At 40.3% G+C, this 17457-nt stretch overlaps 2 protein-coding genes across 3 annotated transcripts in view; one reads left to right on the forward strand and one right to left on the reverse strand.

Moving 5' to 3' along the window:
- tmem37 (transmembrane protein 37) overlaps positions 1-7155 on the forward strand; it is a 44583-nt gene extending 37428 nt beyond the window's left edge. For both annotated transcript variants that reach the window (XM_067987287.1, XM_067987289.1), the window contains one exon: positions 958-7155. In XM_067987287.1, the coding sequence (XP_067843388.1) occupies positions 958-1533 (576 nt within the window). In that variant the 3' untranslated portion in view covers positions 1534-7155. The remainder of the gene's footprint in view (positions 1-957) is intronic.
- Positions 7156-14190: 7035 nt separating this feature from the next.
- sctr (secretin receptor) overlaps positions 14191-17457 on the reverse strand; it is a 39996-nt gene continuing 36729 nt past the window's right edge. Inside the window, exons 12-14 of the mRNA XM_067987290.1 lie at positions 16128-16266; positions 15757-15798; positions 14191-15635 (exon numbers count right to left, since the gene is read on the reverse strand). Coding sequence (XP_067843391.1) covers positions 15447-15635; positions 15757-15798; positions 16128-16266 — 370 coding nt within the window. The 3' untranslated portion in view covers positions 14191-15446. The remainder of the gene's footprint in view (positions 15636-15756; positions 15799-16127; positions 16267-17457) is intronic.

A 17457-nucleotide genomic window follows, 5' to 3' on the forward strand; every position in this document is an offset into this window, starting at 1 on the left:
TGGGGGAGCAGGTAAAATGCAGCGGAATACTTGCTCATTGGCCTCCCTCCCTGATTTTGCCTCCTGCAATTTTAAATTGCAGGAACCAAGGAAATGGGGGATCCTTGTTTAAATGTGCAGATCAGGTCCTGATGATCGTATTAGGACCTGACTGGAATATTAACCACAGGCCTTCACGGGGAAGCCCTCATACCAAAAGTGCCAGAAGAGGCCCAGAAATGTAAATCTTTTTTGTTTGTAGTTTTCTTCTTCCAGGCCCCAAAAGGAAACCTTGGACCTCCCCTACCCCATGCTTCCCTCCCCCTTCTTGATGGCAATCGCATCCGGACGCCCCTGACCACTAACCATATGTCGGGGACCGTTCCCTTGGGTCCCCAACTGTGGCCTCCCTGCTACTGCTCCCAGACTGTTAGCTAGCCAGCGTTCCTGCCCAGGAGTTAAAATCGACCCCTGGCTGTCTAAACTGGAAAGAGTTTCATTCCCCAGCACTGATATATCCTTCATCTTAATGAGCATAAAAAAGTTAAAATATTTTTGTTTTAAATGGGATATAACAGATTGCATACAGACTAATAAAATGCCTACAATATAAGGGTGGATTGCATGGTCAAAACCCCAACTTTTACCATTCAAATGGTTATTTAGGGTATATGTGTGTGCACATGGTTGTGACACTCTACTCTCAAGGTTCATGATAATATCTGAACCATTTGATTGTGGTTATAACCATAAGAGCCTATTCCACAATCCTTCAGGGAGTGTATTGCAGACATGCAGACTGTGATTTTCACTCCATTAAAATTTTCCACAATGCACTACCTGAGAGTGAAGCTCCCTGTGGGATGGTGGAATGGGCCCTATTGTCTAAGTGTAACAACTGAAAGCAAAAAATAAAATTAATTGAATGTGAATTCTGAAGACATGTCTCTCACTAATAATGGATACATTTCATTCTAGGCACAAGAAAAACTCCAACGCACGAAGACTGGAACATCAGTACTGGATGCATTTATCAGGAGTCTGATAATTCTCTGCACAGCAATAGCGGTTGTTCTATCCTCCATTTCTGTGTGTGATGGTCACTGGCTGTTTGTAGACAGGAAGATATTTGGACTCTGGTATTTCTGCACTTTAGAGCATGACCGCAAGCCTCAATGTACAACAGATTTCAGTGTTGCTGAGGTTGATGGTTTATACGTTGGACTAGTTTTCACAAGGATCATCGTCACTTTTGCTGTGGTGCTGGCAATGTTTGGTCTGGAAATGCTAATCACCTCTCAGGTTTGTCAAGATGCCTACTCCAGGCGCAAGTGGGCATATGGTTCAGGGCTGGTTCTCCTGGCTTTCTTCATGACTTCTGCTGGTGTGCTGACCTTTGCCATTCAGTTATGGAACTATATTACGTTCACAGGCTTCAGTTTAGCGTACTGGTGCGCATTCATTGCAGCTTTCCTTTTTTTCCTCAATAGTATTAGTGGTCTTCACATTTACAGCCTGACATCTTCAGTTAAAGATAATTCAGCAGATATATGAATAATTCTGATTTGCTTAATGTTTATTCTCACTCTAGTTCCTTACTTATGTAAAATAAGCATTAGCTAAATTGGCCTCAGAGTTTGTATATGAGAAGTGCATGTCTCTCAAATTTTGATGAGTGTGGCTATTATTGGCTATTGTTAAAATCTCACTAAAAATGGCCAAAAGCTCATCATTCAATTTTTTAAAATTACTCTATTTAGTATTGTAATGTGAAGTTTTGTTTTTCTATTTTTCTATACCTTAAAAAAGATCAACAATGTTGATGCAGAAATCATACAACAAATCATGTAAATGACTTAGTACCTAAATATGAGTGCAAGTTTTTGGGGGGAGGGGATTACCCCCACCTTGAGTTTATAATCTCATTGAAATTAATTTCTAGAAACATTGCAGTGATATTAAAAAATGCTCACTTGGCTGACTGTACTCAAACCTAGAGGATCTATTTTTATGGTGGGGGGAGGGATGAGAACATTATTGTCTTAATATTAACAAAGCTAAAAACTGTTTGAGAATTCTCATCATTTCCTTTTTTTAAAAAAAGTTGGATCTTTTAAGGGATCTTGGCTTACGAATAACAGCTGCACAGTGCATTATTCTGAAGACTGCAATCCTTTATGAATTAACAGTAGCTCTGTGGCTTACTACACTGTGCTTTTTACCTTCTTGAGATTTGGATTTGAATCCAACACATACTTGCAGGATGAAAGTCTTCTCTCTTTGACTGCAAACCCTCTGAGTAAATTGAATGTGGAAAATCTTAAAGCAATTCTGGTGGGGATTAGCTCACAGGATTAAACTCCACGAGTTGGCATCAAATTGGCTGTGCAGAGAATCACTAAGAGATATTTTGAGAATGACTGACTAGTGGGGGAATTAGGAAAATGAACACTGGTGCAATGCAAGTGCTCTTCTGAAATTGTTACCTTTGTCATCTCTAGACTCGACTATTCCAATGCTCTCCTGGCCAGCCTACCACCTTGCAACCACCGTAAAATTGCTGCCTGTATCCTAACTCACACCAAGTTCCGTTCACCCATCACCCCTGTGCTCGCTGACCTACATTGGCTCCCGGTCCAGCAACCTCTTGATTTTAAAATTCTCATCCTGGTTTTCAAATCCCCCTATGGCCTTGCCCCTTCCTATCTTTGTAACCTCCTCCAGCCCTACAACCCTCCGAGATCTCTGCACTCTTCCAATTCTGGCCTCTTGCGCATCCCTAATTTCAGCACTCCAGCATAGAGCTGCCAAGGCCCTGATCTCTGGAATTCCCTTCCTAAACCTCTCCGCCTGTATGCCTCTCGCTCCTCCTTTAAGATGCTCCTTAAAACCTACCTATTTGACCAAGCTTTTGGTCATCTGTCCTAACACCTCCTTATATGGCTTGGTGTCAAGTTTTGTTTGATAATCACTCCTGTGAAGTGCCTTTGGACGTTTTACTACATTAAAGGTGCTATTTAAATGCTTCTTCTTCCTGTTGTTGTTGTTGTACAACAGAGGGAACTCTGCTCTGCACCTCACCAAACTCTACCTGACATGTGAGTGTTTGATGTTGATACTGAAAATGAAGGGGTAATTTTATCAGTCTGTGCTGCCAGTGGGGAGCCTCACCTGCCCCATATGAATGGTTGGAAAATTGTGGTGGGTAGCTAGTGTCTCAATTTCTGATGTGTCCTGCCATCAGAAGAGGCTCCCTGCCAATAATGTATATTACTCCTATGATGCCCACTATAGGGGAAAAAATGATGGTTACAATAATTCAGGAAAACAATGATACCATAATAATTCATGAAACAATTTAAAACATTGGATTTAATGGAATTAGAGTTGGTCAGTGTAGTTTTTCAAATCTGCATTTCGTAGTGACCTACACAATACAAATTTAACCAGAACGCTGATAAATATAGACTGAAGTGATATTTTATACAGTAAAAGCATCTTATGTGATTGACAATTTCTTCCCCCATCATCTCTGGGAAATTCTTGGTTTGATCACACAAATCAAAGAGATCACTGTATGAAAGAGGGATGAAACCTTAAGCTTTCATAAACATCACAGTTGGCAACAGGTAGTCTAAGGAAAAACATTTTTAACTTACATTTACTAGTTAATGCAGTGATTAAGAACTAAACAAATTCACATGGCAAGGCCATCACATCAAATTTCAGTTTTATACAAGAAAAAAAATTGTTTTCAAAAGCAAGTGATCACATTCAGGACTTTTACTATAATACTGTACTTAACAAATTAAATGTTTCTGTATCAAACCTAACCTTGTAGAGGAAATCATGATATTGATGAGATTGTAGTGGGGTAGGGTAGAGTTGGCAGAATATCCTAATGAAATATAATTATCATCGCATCGAATGAAGGAGGCCATTCGGCCCATCATGCCTGTGCTGGCTCTTTGAAAAAGTTATCCAATTAATCCCACTCCTCTGCTCTTTCCCCATAGCTCTGTAAAATTTTTTCCTTCAAGTATTTATCCAATTCCCTTTTGAAGGTTACTATTGAATCTACTTCCACTACCGTTTCAGGCAGTGCATTCCAGATCATAACAACTCGCTATGTAAGAAAATGTTTCCTCATGTCGTCTCTTTTGCCAATCACCTTAAATCTGTGTCCTCTGGTTACTGACCCATCTACCATTGGAAACAGTTTTTCCTTATTTACTCTGTCAAAACCATTCATGATTTTGAACACCTCTATCAAATCTCCCCTTAACCTTCTCTGCTCTAAGGAGAATAACCTCAGCTTCTCCAGTCTCTCCACATAACTGAAGTCCCTCATCCCTGGAACCATTCTAGTAAATCTCTTCTGCACCCTCGCCAAGGCCTTGATATCCTTCCTAAAGTTTGGTGCTCAGATTTGAACACAATACTCCAGCTAAGGCGTAACCAATGTTTTATAAAGGCTAAGCATAACTTCCTTGCTTTTATACTCTATGCCTCTATTTATAAAGCCAAGGATCCCGTATGCTTTATCAACAGGTTTTTCAATTTGTCCTGCCACCTTCAAAGATTTGTGTACATACATCCCCAGGTCTCTCTGTTCCTGCACCCCCTTTAGAATTGTACCATTTAGTTTATATTGCCTCTCCTCATTCTTCCTACCAAAATGTATCACTTTACACTTCTCTGTGTTAAATTTCATCTGCAATGTATCTGCCCATTTCATTAGTCTGTCTCTGTGATCTAAAGTCTGTTACCATCCTCCACATTGTTTACTCCATTTCTGAATTTTGTGTCATCTGCAAACTTTGAAATTATACCCCCTATAACCAAGTCCAGGTCATTAATATAGATCAAAAAGTGTTACAGAAACAATTCAAATAATGGACATAAAAAATTAAATGGGCATAATAGCATGAGAAAAAAGAACAGCACGCTCTGATAAAAACAGACGATAGCATTCCTCACAATAAATCAGATGGCATGCTGTTTTGAAATGCCACCAGCATTCTACCATGTCGTGAACATCATACCAACATAGTATGTGGGCAGGGCAATAAAGCAGGTGGAGAAAGAAAGCGATTTGGGCATTCTAGTGCATAGATGTTTAAAGGTTCATGAACAATACCGTGAAATGATAGCTAGAGCGAGTAGGGTGTTGGGGTGCATTTATAGGATTTATATATTTATCAGACAAAACATACTGGGGGTTAAATTCGATAATCCCCGAATCTGGGCATGGGCATCATGGTGCGCGATTAACCTGCGCCCATTGGTTCCGAGTCATTCGTGCTGCCTGGTCACTTATCTCATCAAAGCACAGCATGGATGCCCAGCCACGATGTTTGCACCAGGTTTGCGCTTTTCATCAGCAAATGGGGGGGAGGGGGCAAATATCGCCTGCACCACTTATTTTCAAAAAATAAGACATTGGTCCGCATGGAGTCTGAATGGAGATCAGACATCGCACACATAAAACACAGATGCAGGTTCCATCCCTATGTTTACAACTGTTCAGTTATGTTAAAACATTGAATAAAGCTTGCGCACTACTAAATCCCACATCCTCCAATCTGCATGCCAGACCTCACCAATCTGCTGATTTGAGTTTGTACCAGGCCTGCGAGGTTCTCTGCTGATGCACTAGAGGCCTTGGTGCAAGAGGTGGACAGAAGGAGGGGCATCCTATATCCGCTGTGGGGGGCGGGGGTAAGGGGCTCTCCAGACATCTGCTCAAGAGGCAGTGAGAGGCAGTAGGGGATGCAGTCAATGCCAGGCGCATAGCACCACAAACATGGATGCAGTGCAGGAAGAAGTTTAATGCTTTGACCCGAGTGGTCGAGGTGAGTGAGGTCAACTGTCAAGTGGCATCTCCTACCAACTGTACCATTAGCCGCATCCACTGCTCCACGCCCCCATCGCCCATCTACCAACAAACTCTTTCAATCAGTACTCAACTCTTCCAATCAGATGCTTCCTCTCACCCTCACACATTACCACTGTTGCAAGCTGCACACCCACAACTCACAGGTCACACACGCTGGCAGCTATTCAACCATGATAGGTACATCACCCAGACATCCTGCAGGGCACTCACCCACACACTTCTCACTTTCTTGCAGGAGATGGTGGCGCATAACAAGATGTAGCAAGTGGCAGTGGCATTTAGCCCCTTGAGCCTGAGCCGCTATTCAATGAGATCATGATTGATCTGTGACCTAACTCCAGATCCCTTAATACCTTTGGTTAACAAAAATGTATCAATCTCAGATTTTAAATTAATAATTGAGCTAGCATCAACTGCCATTTGCAGAAGAGCGTTCCAAACTTCTACTGCCCTTTGCGTGTGGATGCGTTTTCTAACTTCATTCCTGCAGTCCTGGCTCTAAATGTTAGGCTCTGTCCCCTCGTCCTAGTATTCAAGTATAGCAGACCTTCAAAAACAAGTACAAATGCATCAGCAGCCAGAAGCAATAATCCATCAACTAACCTGTAAATAGCACTGGTGGGGGGGTCCTCCAGGCCATCTAAGCCATGTTCAGGTGTTCGTGGTTAAGACAATGTGTTGAGTGGAGTGTTTAGTGCCAAAATGGTGTCTATCACTTTAAATCAGTGTTGCACACTAATCTAACGCATATTCTCCCTACTTCACATGCTGCTGGCGTTCGTTATCTGCGCATGTGCGAAACCCTTTACCAAGATGGCATCCGGCGCACGTAACGCTAGAAGTGTGCACGTGCATTTCGGATGCCATTTTGGAACTTCGGGAGGCTGCGTAGCGCCGAAACAATGGGCACTACACGGTCAAGTTTCTAGCCCACTATTTTGTCCTTGCACAAGATCTTGGTCAGGCTCGTTTTATAATGTTATCACGTTATTACTTTTGCAAGAGAATAAAGTACCATTCAAGAGAAATTGTACTTTATCCATACAGCAGGTTTAGTAGGATGTCAGTTTTATACATTTCAAAACTCCTACTCCCTAAACCATCCAATCTAAACTGATTCACCCGATTAAGCACATTAAGGAAGACCTTAAACCATTTTTAAGACTTGTTCTGCTCCAAGATTTTTGTTGTCAATGATTTGTTGTAAAATTAAGATGTCTGCTGCTTTACAATGAAGTTGTAGCTCTACTTAGCCGAATAAAACTGACTGCAACCAACCTGGCTTGGATTTATGATCATCTATATTGGATTATTTCTACTGTACTTGTGTCATTTTGTGAATGGTTTTAAGCCATTATACTGATTTGGATTGATGGACTGTAAATTTGCATTGTTGTGAAACCACTCTATATTTATTCATTTCCTTCCCCCCGCCCCCCACCCCCGCACCGAATTGTAAGTTTATTATATATATAAAAAATTGCTTTCTTTGAATATAACTCTTAAAATATTCTAAGCAGTTTAATTTAGACATGCTGTGCACTTTCCAGACACTCTTTGTTTAATTTCAGGCTGATAAAATTGCATGAATAACCTATGTTAACAACAAAACATTGTTTCCAATTTTGTTTTTAAAGTGCTACTCAACACTGTATTTCCAAAATATACATCACTTATCAGCGATGAAAAGAATTTGCCAAGTTCTCTTTTCTGTATAATTCTGTTTTAATTGGAAATTAAAATGTCTTTCATATGACAGGCCAGAGTGGTTTTGTAATCTCTTTTCAACCAAATGAGCATCAGACTATAGATACCATCTCAGATTCCATTTTATTGTTAAGCTCTGTTTGTTTAAATTTATAAGAACATAAGAACATAAGAAATAGGAGCAGGAGTAGGCCAATCGGCCCCTCGAGCCTGCTCCGCCATTCAATAAGATCATGGCTGATCTGATCCTAAGCTCAAATCTAAATTCATGTCCAATTTCCTGCCCGCTCCCCGTAACCCCTAATTCCCTTTACTTCTAGGAAACTGTCTATTTCTGTTTTAAATTTATTTAATGATGTAGCTTCCACAGCTTCCTGGGGCAGCAAATTCCACAGACCTACTACCCTCTGAGTGAAGAAGTTTCTCCTCATCTCAGTTTTGAAAGAGCAGCCCCTTATTCTAAGATTATGCCCCCTCGTTCTAGTTTCACCCATCCTTGGGAACATCCTTACCGCATTCACCCGATCAAGCCCCTTCACAATCTTATATGTTTCAATAAGATCGCCTCTCATTCTTCTGAACTCCAATGAGTAGAGTCCCAATCTACTCAACCTCTCCTCATATGTCCACCCCCTCATCCCCGGGATTAACCGAGTGAACCTTCTTTGTACTGCCTCGAGAGCAAGTATGTCTTTTCTTAAGTATGGACACCAAAACTGTATGCAGTATTCCAGGTGCGGTCTCACGAATACCTTATATAACTGCAGCAATACCTCCCTGTTTTTATATTCTATCCCCCTAGCAATAAAAGCCAACATTCCATTGGCCTTCTTGATCACCTGCTGCACCTGCATACTAACTTTTTGATTTTCTTGCACTAGGACCCCCAGATCCCTTTGTACTGCAGTACTTTCCAGTTTCTCGCCATTAAGATAATAACTTGCTCTCTGATTTTTCCTGCCTAAGTGCATAACCTCACATTTTCCAATATTGTATTGCATCTGCCAAATCTCCGCCCACTCACCCAGCCTGTCTAAATCCTCCTGTAGGTTTTTTATGTCCTCCTCACTCTCCACTTTCCCTCCCATCTTTGTATCATCTGCAAACTTTGATACGTTACACTCGGTCCCCTCCTCCAAATCGTTAATATAGATTGTAAAGAGTTGGGGACCCAGCACCGACCCCTGCGGAACACCACTGGCTACTGGTTGCCAGTCCGAGAATGAACCATTTATCCCAACTCTCTGCTTCCTGTTAGATAACCAATCCTCCACCCATGCCAGAATATTACCCCCAATCCAGTGATTCTTTATCTTGAGCAATAATCTTTTATGTGGCACCTTGTCGAATGCCTTCTGGAAGTCCAAATACACTACGTCCACTGGTTCCCCTTTATCCACCCTGTACGCTATGTCCTCAAAGATCTCAAGCAAATTTGTCAAACATGACTTCCCCTTCGTAAAGCCATGCTGACTTTGTCCTATTAAATTATGTTTATCCAAATGTTCTGCTACTGTCTCCTTAATAATAGACTCCAAAATGTTACCCACCACAGATGTTAGGCTAACTGGTCTATCATTTCCAGCCTTCTGCCTACTACCTTTTATAAATAAGGGTGTTCCATTAGCAGTTTTCCAATCTGCCGGGACCTTTGCCGAGTCCAGAGAATTTTGGAAAATTATTACCAAAGCATCCACAATCCCTACTGCCACTTCTCTCAAGACCCTAGGATGTAAGCCATCAGGTCCAGGGGATTTATCCGCCTTAAGTCCCATTAATTTACTGAGTACCAATTCCTTAGTGATTTTAATCGTATTTAGCTCCTCCCCCCCTAGAGCCCCCTGTTTGTCCAGTGTTGGGATATTTTTAGTGTCCTCTACCGTAAAGACTGAAACAAAATATTTGTTCAGCATTTTTGCCATCTCTATGTTTCCCACCATTAATTTCCCGGTCTCATCCACTAAGGGACCTACGTTTGCCTTAGCCACCCTTTTTCTTTTTATATAACTGTAGAAACTCTTGCTATCTGTTTTTATATTTTTTGCTAATTTATTTTCATAATCTATCTTCACTTTCTTAATCAATCTGAAGCTATCGGCTGGATTATTCTTTTATACGTAGCCCAAATAGAATCCCTTTTAATTTTTGTATATTTTTCAAGCATTCCATAATCATGTTTGTGGGTGCAGATCATTTTATAATTTCCAAATCCCATCTTTTTTTAAAGATAAAAGGATATGGTCATACTGGCACTAACTGGAACAAAGGAAGAGAAACCTCTCAAGTGAAAGGAACTCCTCATCAAGGTAGTTGAGCATTCTGGACTTTCACTCTTCGGAATAAACCTATATGGTTGTCTCATAGCTACACTATTTATGAGCTAAGGGTCTTTCTATGTGGGTCTGTCTGGGTGAGGTATCCTTCTTATCAAATTCAAACAACTGTAAACAATTTCTGTTGCCTTTTATTTTCAAACAAATCTTGGAGTTTTAAAATAGTGTAATGTATTTCTGCTGATCATCTTGAAAATTCTTTTTGCAGTTTGTTCATCCTGAATGGAATATTTAAGATATATAATCCTCAAAGTTAGTCCTGTGCTGGATTTTTTTGTTTGTTTTTCTAATTTTTTTCTCGCAAATTTTCTCCCCTCAGCTGCTCTCCTGAAGGTGTTGAGTCCTTGCTAGGATAGGATGCTATGGGTCTTTACTGCTTTCTTGTACCTGGCCTAAGTGGCTTTATTCATGCATGAGTCTTGACAATGAGTTGGTTGGTTAATTGATAATGGGGAATCATAGCTGAGTCCCATCCTGTTCTCGCACAACATTCACACGTGCAAACTTTCAGCAGGAGTTGCCGGATAGTAATTATTACTGGAAACCTGGCTGTTCTTTTCCCCTCCTTGACTCAGGTGTGCTGAAGCCAATTGTAGTATCCTGGGTGAGATAAGCTAACTGGGTGCAGATGGTTGAGCTATTAGGAAAGCTTCTAGATGATATTTTTTGTATAGAACTTCATCAATTCCAGCTGAATTTTCAGTTTGGTTTCTAATCTAGTAATAACATTGGAAAAGGTTCAAAACTCATATTACTGTTAGAAAATATATGTGTTCTGACATGTTTGAGAATCACTTTATACTTTGGAATTTCATAATTATTTTTTAAAAACTGAGAACCTTCATTTAGTTTTGGATCATTTAGGGTAATGTTTACAGTGTTTTATTGTAATATTTCCTCCATCAACTATTTTGCAATAAAGCAATTTGTTTGCAGTTATGCTTTTATTTTGACTTTTTGGAACACGTTCATTTAATCAATCTAATTTTCAAAGATATTCTATTTTAATTATGAATTAAGGAAAGTTGATATATTAGCAATATTCCAGTTAATTATTTTATGCAATGCTTTAAGACTTCATTCTGAAAAAGTCTTAAAGCATTGCATGAAAATCATAATGTTTCTCTGGTTATTATATGTATTCATTTTTGTATTCATATTTCCTTATTTATGATTTGTAATCTTTAAAACATATCTCCCATGAAAACAGCTATTGCACAAGAGGTTTATAACACATGCATGTTTATATGTTCATATTTGATACAGGCATTTAAGTATACCCTTATTTTCAACCTTAAACTGGTAGCAGACAGTTTTTAAAAGGTAATCTAAATAACTTACTTTAGGAGAACATGATAAATGACACAAGGTCAATACATTGTCAATTACATCTGATGCTATTAGTTTATATATGTTCAAGTGAAAAATAAGGTGAATAGATTAAACACTACATTGTAAATGTTTGTTGGGTATGATGCACCAATTGCTACTGGATGGATATCCCACAGTTGCCAATGTATAATAAAAGGCTCTTCAGGGCTATATGTTTCTCTGTGTGTTCATTTTAACCAGAAATAGACCTAATCCAGTAGAAACCCAAAAGATTTTTTGTTCATTTGTACCCCTACTCTGAGCCTTGCTGCCATCATAAACTGTGTTGATGCAAATTAACCGAAAAAACTTGCATGTAAAGGACCTTTTAGGCATTGTTAAAGGCCAGTCCTCAAATTGCAGGAAACCCCTGTTATTATCAAGGCAGCTATTAGCAATTTAAATCAATGATCCAGAATGATCAGGGGACTCTGTCTGTTTCTTCAATTAAACTGGAAAAAGCAGATCCATACATTTGTGCCAAGACCTATAATACAAATTGTCTTGCATTATATTTTGGAGATCCTGGGGGAGAAATTCAACTCGCACCTAAAACAGGCACAAAGTCAACAGAGCAACTGCCCTGTGTGCTGGTCTGTGCCACCCTGAGGCTCAAGCTAAATTCGGCTTTGGGCCTCATTTAAATGTTGCCGGCAAGCTGCGGGCACAAAACGGGTACCCCACTGCAGGACATTCGTAGGCTCTCACTTGGAAGCAGCACGACAGGTCAGATCTGGCAGAAGGGGGCAATCCCGGGGGGGGCGGGGGGGGCGGGAGGGGGAGGCCATGAATGTGCCAATAGGGGGCTGGAGTTTATTTATACAACTTGTTGAATTAATTCTGATAATTGAGTAACAATTTATACATCATTAAACACATCATGGATATGAATCTATTTTTCCATGCCCTTACTAGCAGCTGGAGTGTATCATGTTCCTCTCAATGGTTAGATGTTATCTTTGCATGCCCTTCTTAATGGCCTTTTCCCTCCATCATAAGGTCAGGAGTGGGGCTGTTTGCTGTCAACTCCACAGTGTTCAGCTCCATTCATAATTCCTCTGTTAATGAAACTGCCCATGCCAGCCTACGGCAGGTCCTGGAGAATATACAGGCTTGTGCTGACAAGTGGCAGGTAGCATTGCGCGGTAATGGCTATCTCGAACAAGAAAAAGCCCGACCATTTCCCCCTGACCTTCAACAGCACCACCATGGGTTACCATGGACAAGAAGGAGAACTGGACCTGCCATATCAACATTGTGGGTACAAGAGCAGGGCATAGGCTGCATAATGTGTGACAAGTGGCTAACCTCCTAACCTCTGAAAGCCATTCCACAATTTACAAGGCTCAAGTCAGAAGTGTGATGGACTACTCACCACTTGTGCGGCTGGGTGCAGCCACAACAACACTCATTAAGTTCAACGTCATCCACTACAGAGCAGTTGGCTTAATTGGTAGCATTGCTACTGGGCTCAATGTCCACCCCCTCCACCACCAGCCCACTATGGCTGCAGCATGTACGATCTATAGGATGCACTGCAGCAATTCACCAAGGTTAATTTGACAACACCTTCCTCCCCTGCAATAACTACCACCACAAAAAATAAAAGCAGCAATGTTGTGGTAACACCATCCATCAATGCCTTCCCTTACTGTGTTATTACATTTTTTGCACCATCAGAAATAAAGGGGATAATTTTGACTTTGGGCGATAGTGTAAAACGGGCAATATCAAGTCCGATATGAAGTCAATGGAAATGAAAATTGGAAGAGATGTATAACGGACAGTTGATCTGATAGCGCCCATTTTACATTATCGGCCAAAGTCAAAATTACCCCTAAATGCTCTGCAGTGAATGTATCGCCCTATTTTGTGCTAATTGTCAGTAATTTCATGTTTTATGTTAATATCAGTTAGTCTGCAATAGATCGAATTTGAATTCACTTATCAAGAGTAATCAAAATAACCCATGTAAAGAGCACATGGCATTTATTTTATTTACTCAACGTATTTTCTATAAATAATGTGACTTAAATTGTAGCAGCAATTATTGTCAAATTGGTATTCTTTTAAATGTAATTATTGAATAAAACAGGCTCTGTGTTGCAACATGCAGGGAGGGGAATAGGATAAGGAGAGTTTGCACTAGTAGTTGTCTCCTTGGGTCGGTTTAGTTGTGTTACCATGGCAATGGGTTGAGGCAAAACTCAGGAAGAAGCAAAGAAAAAGTGGAAACCAAGACTCTTTACGCTGAGGTGGGCAGTATGTAGAAATGCTATCACAATAAAAACTGAAAATAGTGTAGCAACCTCAGCTGAAAGAACCATAGTATATCAGAAATTATGGAAACATACAGCAGCTCCGTCAACATCTAAAAAGAGGAAACATTGGTTATTTAAGAACTGACAAAGGGAGACTGGCAACCTAACATACAGCTTGCTGCCATAACAATAGTGGAGAAGGACTTCTGATTTGTGCCTAACTACATTAGAATACCTGGCATCAGGCAACTACTGTACTGTTGGCAGGTGCCTGTGACAATATAGGTGGACCTGAGGCACCCTCTAGATGGGGGGGATCAAGTGTTGGCAGGTCGGCTGTACGTTTCAGTCCTGATGAAATCTCAGCCCCTTTCTAGGATGGCTGCTTTCAGGGTGCAAGAAAGCTTCTTTCTTCACCATCCCAGATCTTAATACAGACCTGAAACAGTGCTGTGGGGCTCACTTACACCGCTGTGAAACACTGTATTCCTGTTTTTTTACAGGTGCACAGTAAATTGAGGGCACCAGAGGTGGAACTTTTGGGAATTCCAGAGGGTGACATCATCCTGCTCGTCTTTCCTCCATTTATGACATCAGATTGCAAAGGGCAGATGTAAGAACTACCCACCCCCCACCCCCCTCCAGGAAAACCCATGCATCACAGAAGAGAGCAGAGGCCTGGCATTACTGGGTCCAGTCATAGTTTCCACCCTTGCCAGTCCCCAGCAGCCCCAATTACACCCCTGGTCCAGCTGGTTTGAGAAAATTAAGTAAGTAAAACAGATATGATCACCAATGTTAAAATATAATGTTGCTGGTGGGACTATTTCTCCCATTCTGATTACTGCAATCTTTGACAGTATTATGAATACAGTAAAATTAATTCCAATTTTCTGTCTTTGTAGAGTGTTAGTGTCAATATTGATATTAGCTTCACTACACTCATGAAAATAATATTGGGGCTGAAATGCTTCTGGGGATTTAATACTTCATCCTGACTAGGGAAATTTAAGATCGCAGTTCACTAAGATACATTATCCGATCTCCATGTAGATGTAGGCTTGAGATGCTCCATCTAATAGGATTACAAAGCAGCAATACTATTTTAATTCATTATAACTCAGAGCATTCCGATAACCCAATTTTGAATTTGATTTTGAATGGGAAACCGGATTCTAAAATTCCAAATAGTGTTGATTGCACTACGCTGAAGGGGAAACACTGCTTGGTCTTCCTTACAATAATAGTTTTATAGGGCGTATCAGCCAACTCTTAACAGCAATACTTTCCTCTGTTTTCTTTGCAACAGTTGGTGACAATTTGTTTTGGACTGAGAGACAGTGGTACTTGTCTCTCCTGGTTTGCTAATAACATGCAAATAACATAATGAGATAATACAATGACACTAACACTCCAGAGGTGCTATTATCACTTGGCTATGTTTAAGAATTCAAGTTTCTTACTCACGGAACAACACACAATTTAGACATTTCAAAATATTTGGGAGACTGCCTTACAAGCACTTTACAAAATAGCTGCTCCATAAATGAACTTGCTCACTCATAACTGATTGGCATAACAAGTTAAATTTAACTTATTTAAATACCAAAAGTACTTGTACACACATCACACATAAACTACACAATATTACACATATACATAAATTTCATGTCTATCTTGATCAGTATAATGTCTCATGGTAAGTGCACATTGCAAACACCAGCTTATCAGACAGGCCAATTTGGAATCATTTGTACTTCTCAATGGAATTGGCTAGACAATGACATCTGGCCTATCAACAGCAGGAGTATCTCTGTTAAATTGTTCACAGTTAAATAAATCTGGATTCATATTCTTTTGGAAAAGCATTTGAAGCACAATATTTCATGTGATCCTTTAAAGAACATCTGATTCTTGAAAAGCAAATTCCCGTTGTTCCTTGGGACTGCATCTGGCCAATAGAGATACCTGTGTTCCACCAGTTACCCCATTACTGATTATGGAATTGTGTTGGTTGTGTAAATCAACAGCAAAATACTTCTGTAGTCTCCATCGTCTCCATTTTCTCTTGATTTCACCTCGAACCTAAGTGGAAAACAATCATGTTTTATTGATAGAAAAACAAAACCATGTTCATTACTATTAAAGAGAAGCTCTTTTGACTGTGTGTGGTATATAAATTAGAGTTAATTAGTTTAAAACTTACTTCACCATTAAGGAAACAGTAAAGTACTGCAACAACAAAGCCCTGTAGGTTAAAAAGCACCTTATTAATGATTTAAAGAACACAGTTACAATGATCTAGCAGACTCCTCTAAAGGATCCTTTCTTGCCTCACTTACAATTACCTTAAGTTGCAAGTCATAATGCCACTTAACATGTATGGAGTAAGTTTTCTAGTACGTACCAGTGGCGGGCAACCTCAGCTGCTGCTAATGCATATTAGAAAACCATCAGCATGTACTCAGAAAATTATTCTCAGAAAATACATATAGAGACCTATTAGTATCTGTTATACTTTCGCTGACTGATTCACTAATTTTAATTATTAATTCTAATGTTTATTCAAATAAATACCTGAAATGATCCAAGAGCGAGCTCAAAGCCTATTCGTAAGTCCATTGCAAGGTTGCTTTCTTTATCAGGGAAAATTGCAAAGACAACATAGTGGACTCCAAACAATGGTATTAACAGGAGAGTGGACTTTGCAAGTCTCCTAGGAATAATAAGTACAATATACAGAACTAGTTAAAATATATTTGGCTGTTACATTCTTGGATGGATTTTCACTCCTGTGTGGGAAGCTGGGGTGAGCTGAAAGCCTTATTTCCTCCTCCCCCGCCCAAGTCTCATTGGGAGTCCTTGCATGATTTTAATGGCCAGGCCTCATTTACATTCCGCCAGCTGGTGGCAAGCATGAAAGAGGCAAAAAGAGGCAGCTGGCCGGTTTCAGGCAGGTCAAAGTCGTGGAGCCTGGAGACCACCCGCCGACACTAAGGTAAGTCACGGGGAGCAGGATGAGGGCTGTGGGAAGTGAGGAGCCCAAAGCAGCAGAGGCTGAACTTTCTTTGTGGGGCTCACTATGCACTCTAGCTCCCCTTGGCCGCACTAAAGAAAGTTTCTGACTTACCTTAGAGGGCCTCCACTTCTTCCCCGCCAAGTTTTACTGAGAGGAGTGCCCATGGCGGGTGTTAAAATGCCATTTGCATCCAAAGTACGACATAGGACCCCAATTAACATATAATAATGAGGCTTCCCCCGAGTCAGGTGGGTGCCTCAGTAGCCTATAAAAAGGGCCCAATTAAGATGGCGGCAAGTGGAAATTGAATGGGAATGAGGTGGTAAGTCTTTGCACAGCTACTATAACTGCATGCCCACCCCATTCCTGCCAGGCGGTATCAGTTAAAATTCCCCCTTCTGTGTCTATTCTGTTGTATAGGAGTTGCATTTCATTCTGAGAAAAGATTGTCACTTTGTACACTTGGGCTGAATACCTGACTCTAGCTTTCAGAAGTGCCTTTGATTGAGATGACATTCCTGTCCCTGCATTTCTTTATCAACTTGGATTACTATTTTTTTATAAGTAGACATCGATTAACAGTAACGCTGCTTGGGAATGGAACAGAGAGATAGGTCTCTTTCACTTAAATATATTCAGAGAACTACAAATCCTAAAATAAATTTGAATTAACATAGGTCTATTTCACAGTGACAACAGTTGTCTGAGTGAACTTCTAACTGTGGTACAGTGAGGTTTTATTTTATACTACTGGACACTTCTATAGTGTGCTTATTGGCATCTGAAGCATGGTTATGATAATACGTTGCTATATTTAACCTGGCCATCACAAGAATAATTGAATCATATAATTTTATAGCACAGGAGGAGGCAATTCAGCCAATCATG

The sequence above is a fragment of the Heptranchias perlo genome, chromosome 7 (assembly GCF_035084215.1).
Source record: "Heptranchias perlo isolate sHepPer1 chromosome 7, sHepPer1.hap1, whole genome shotgun sequence".
Taxonomy (NCBI): Eukaryota; Metazoa; Chordata; class Chondrichthyes; order Hexanchiformes; family Hexanchidae; genus Heptranchias; species Heptranchias perlo.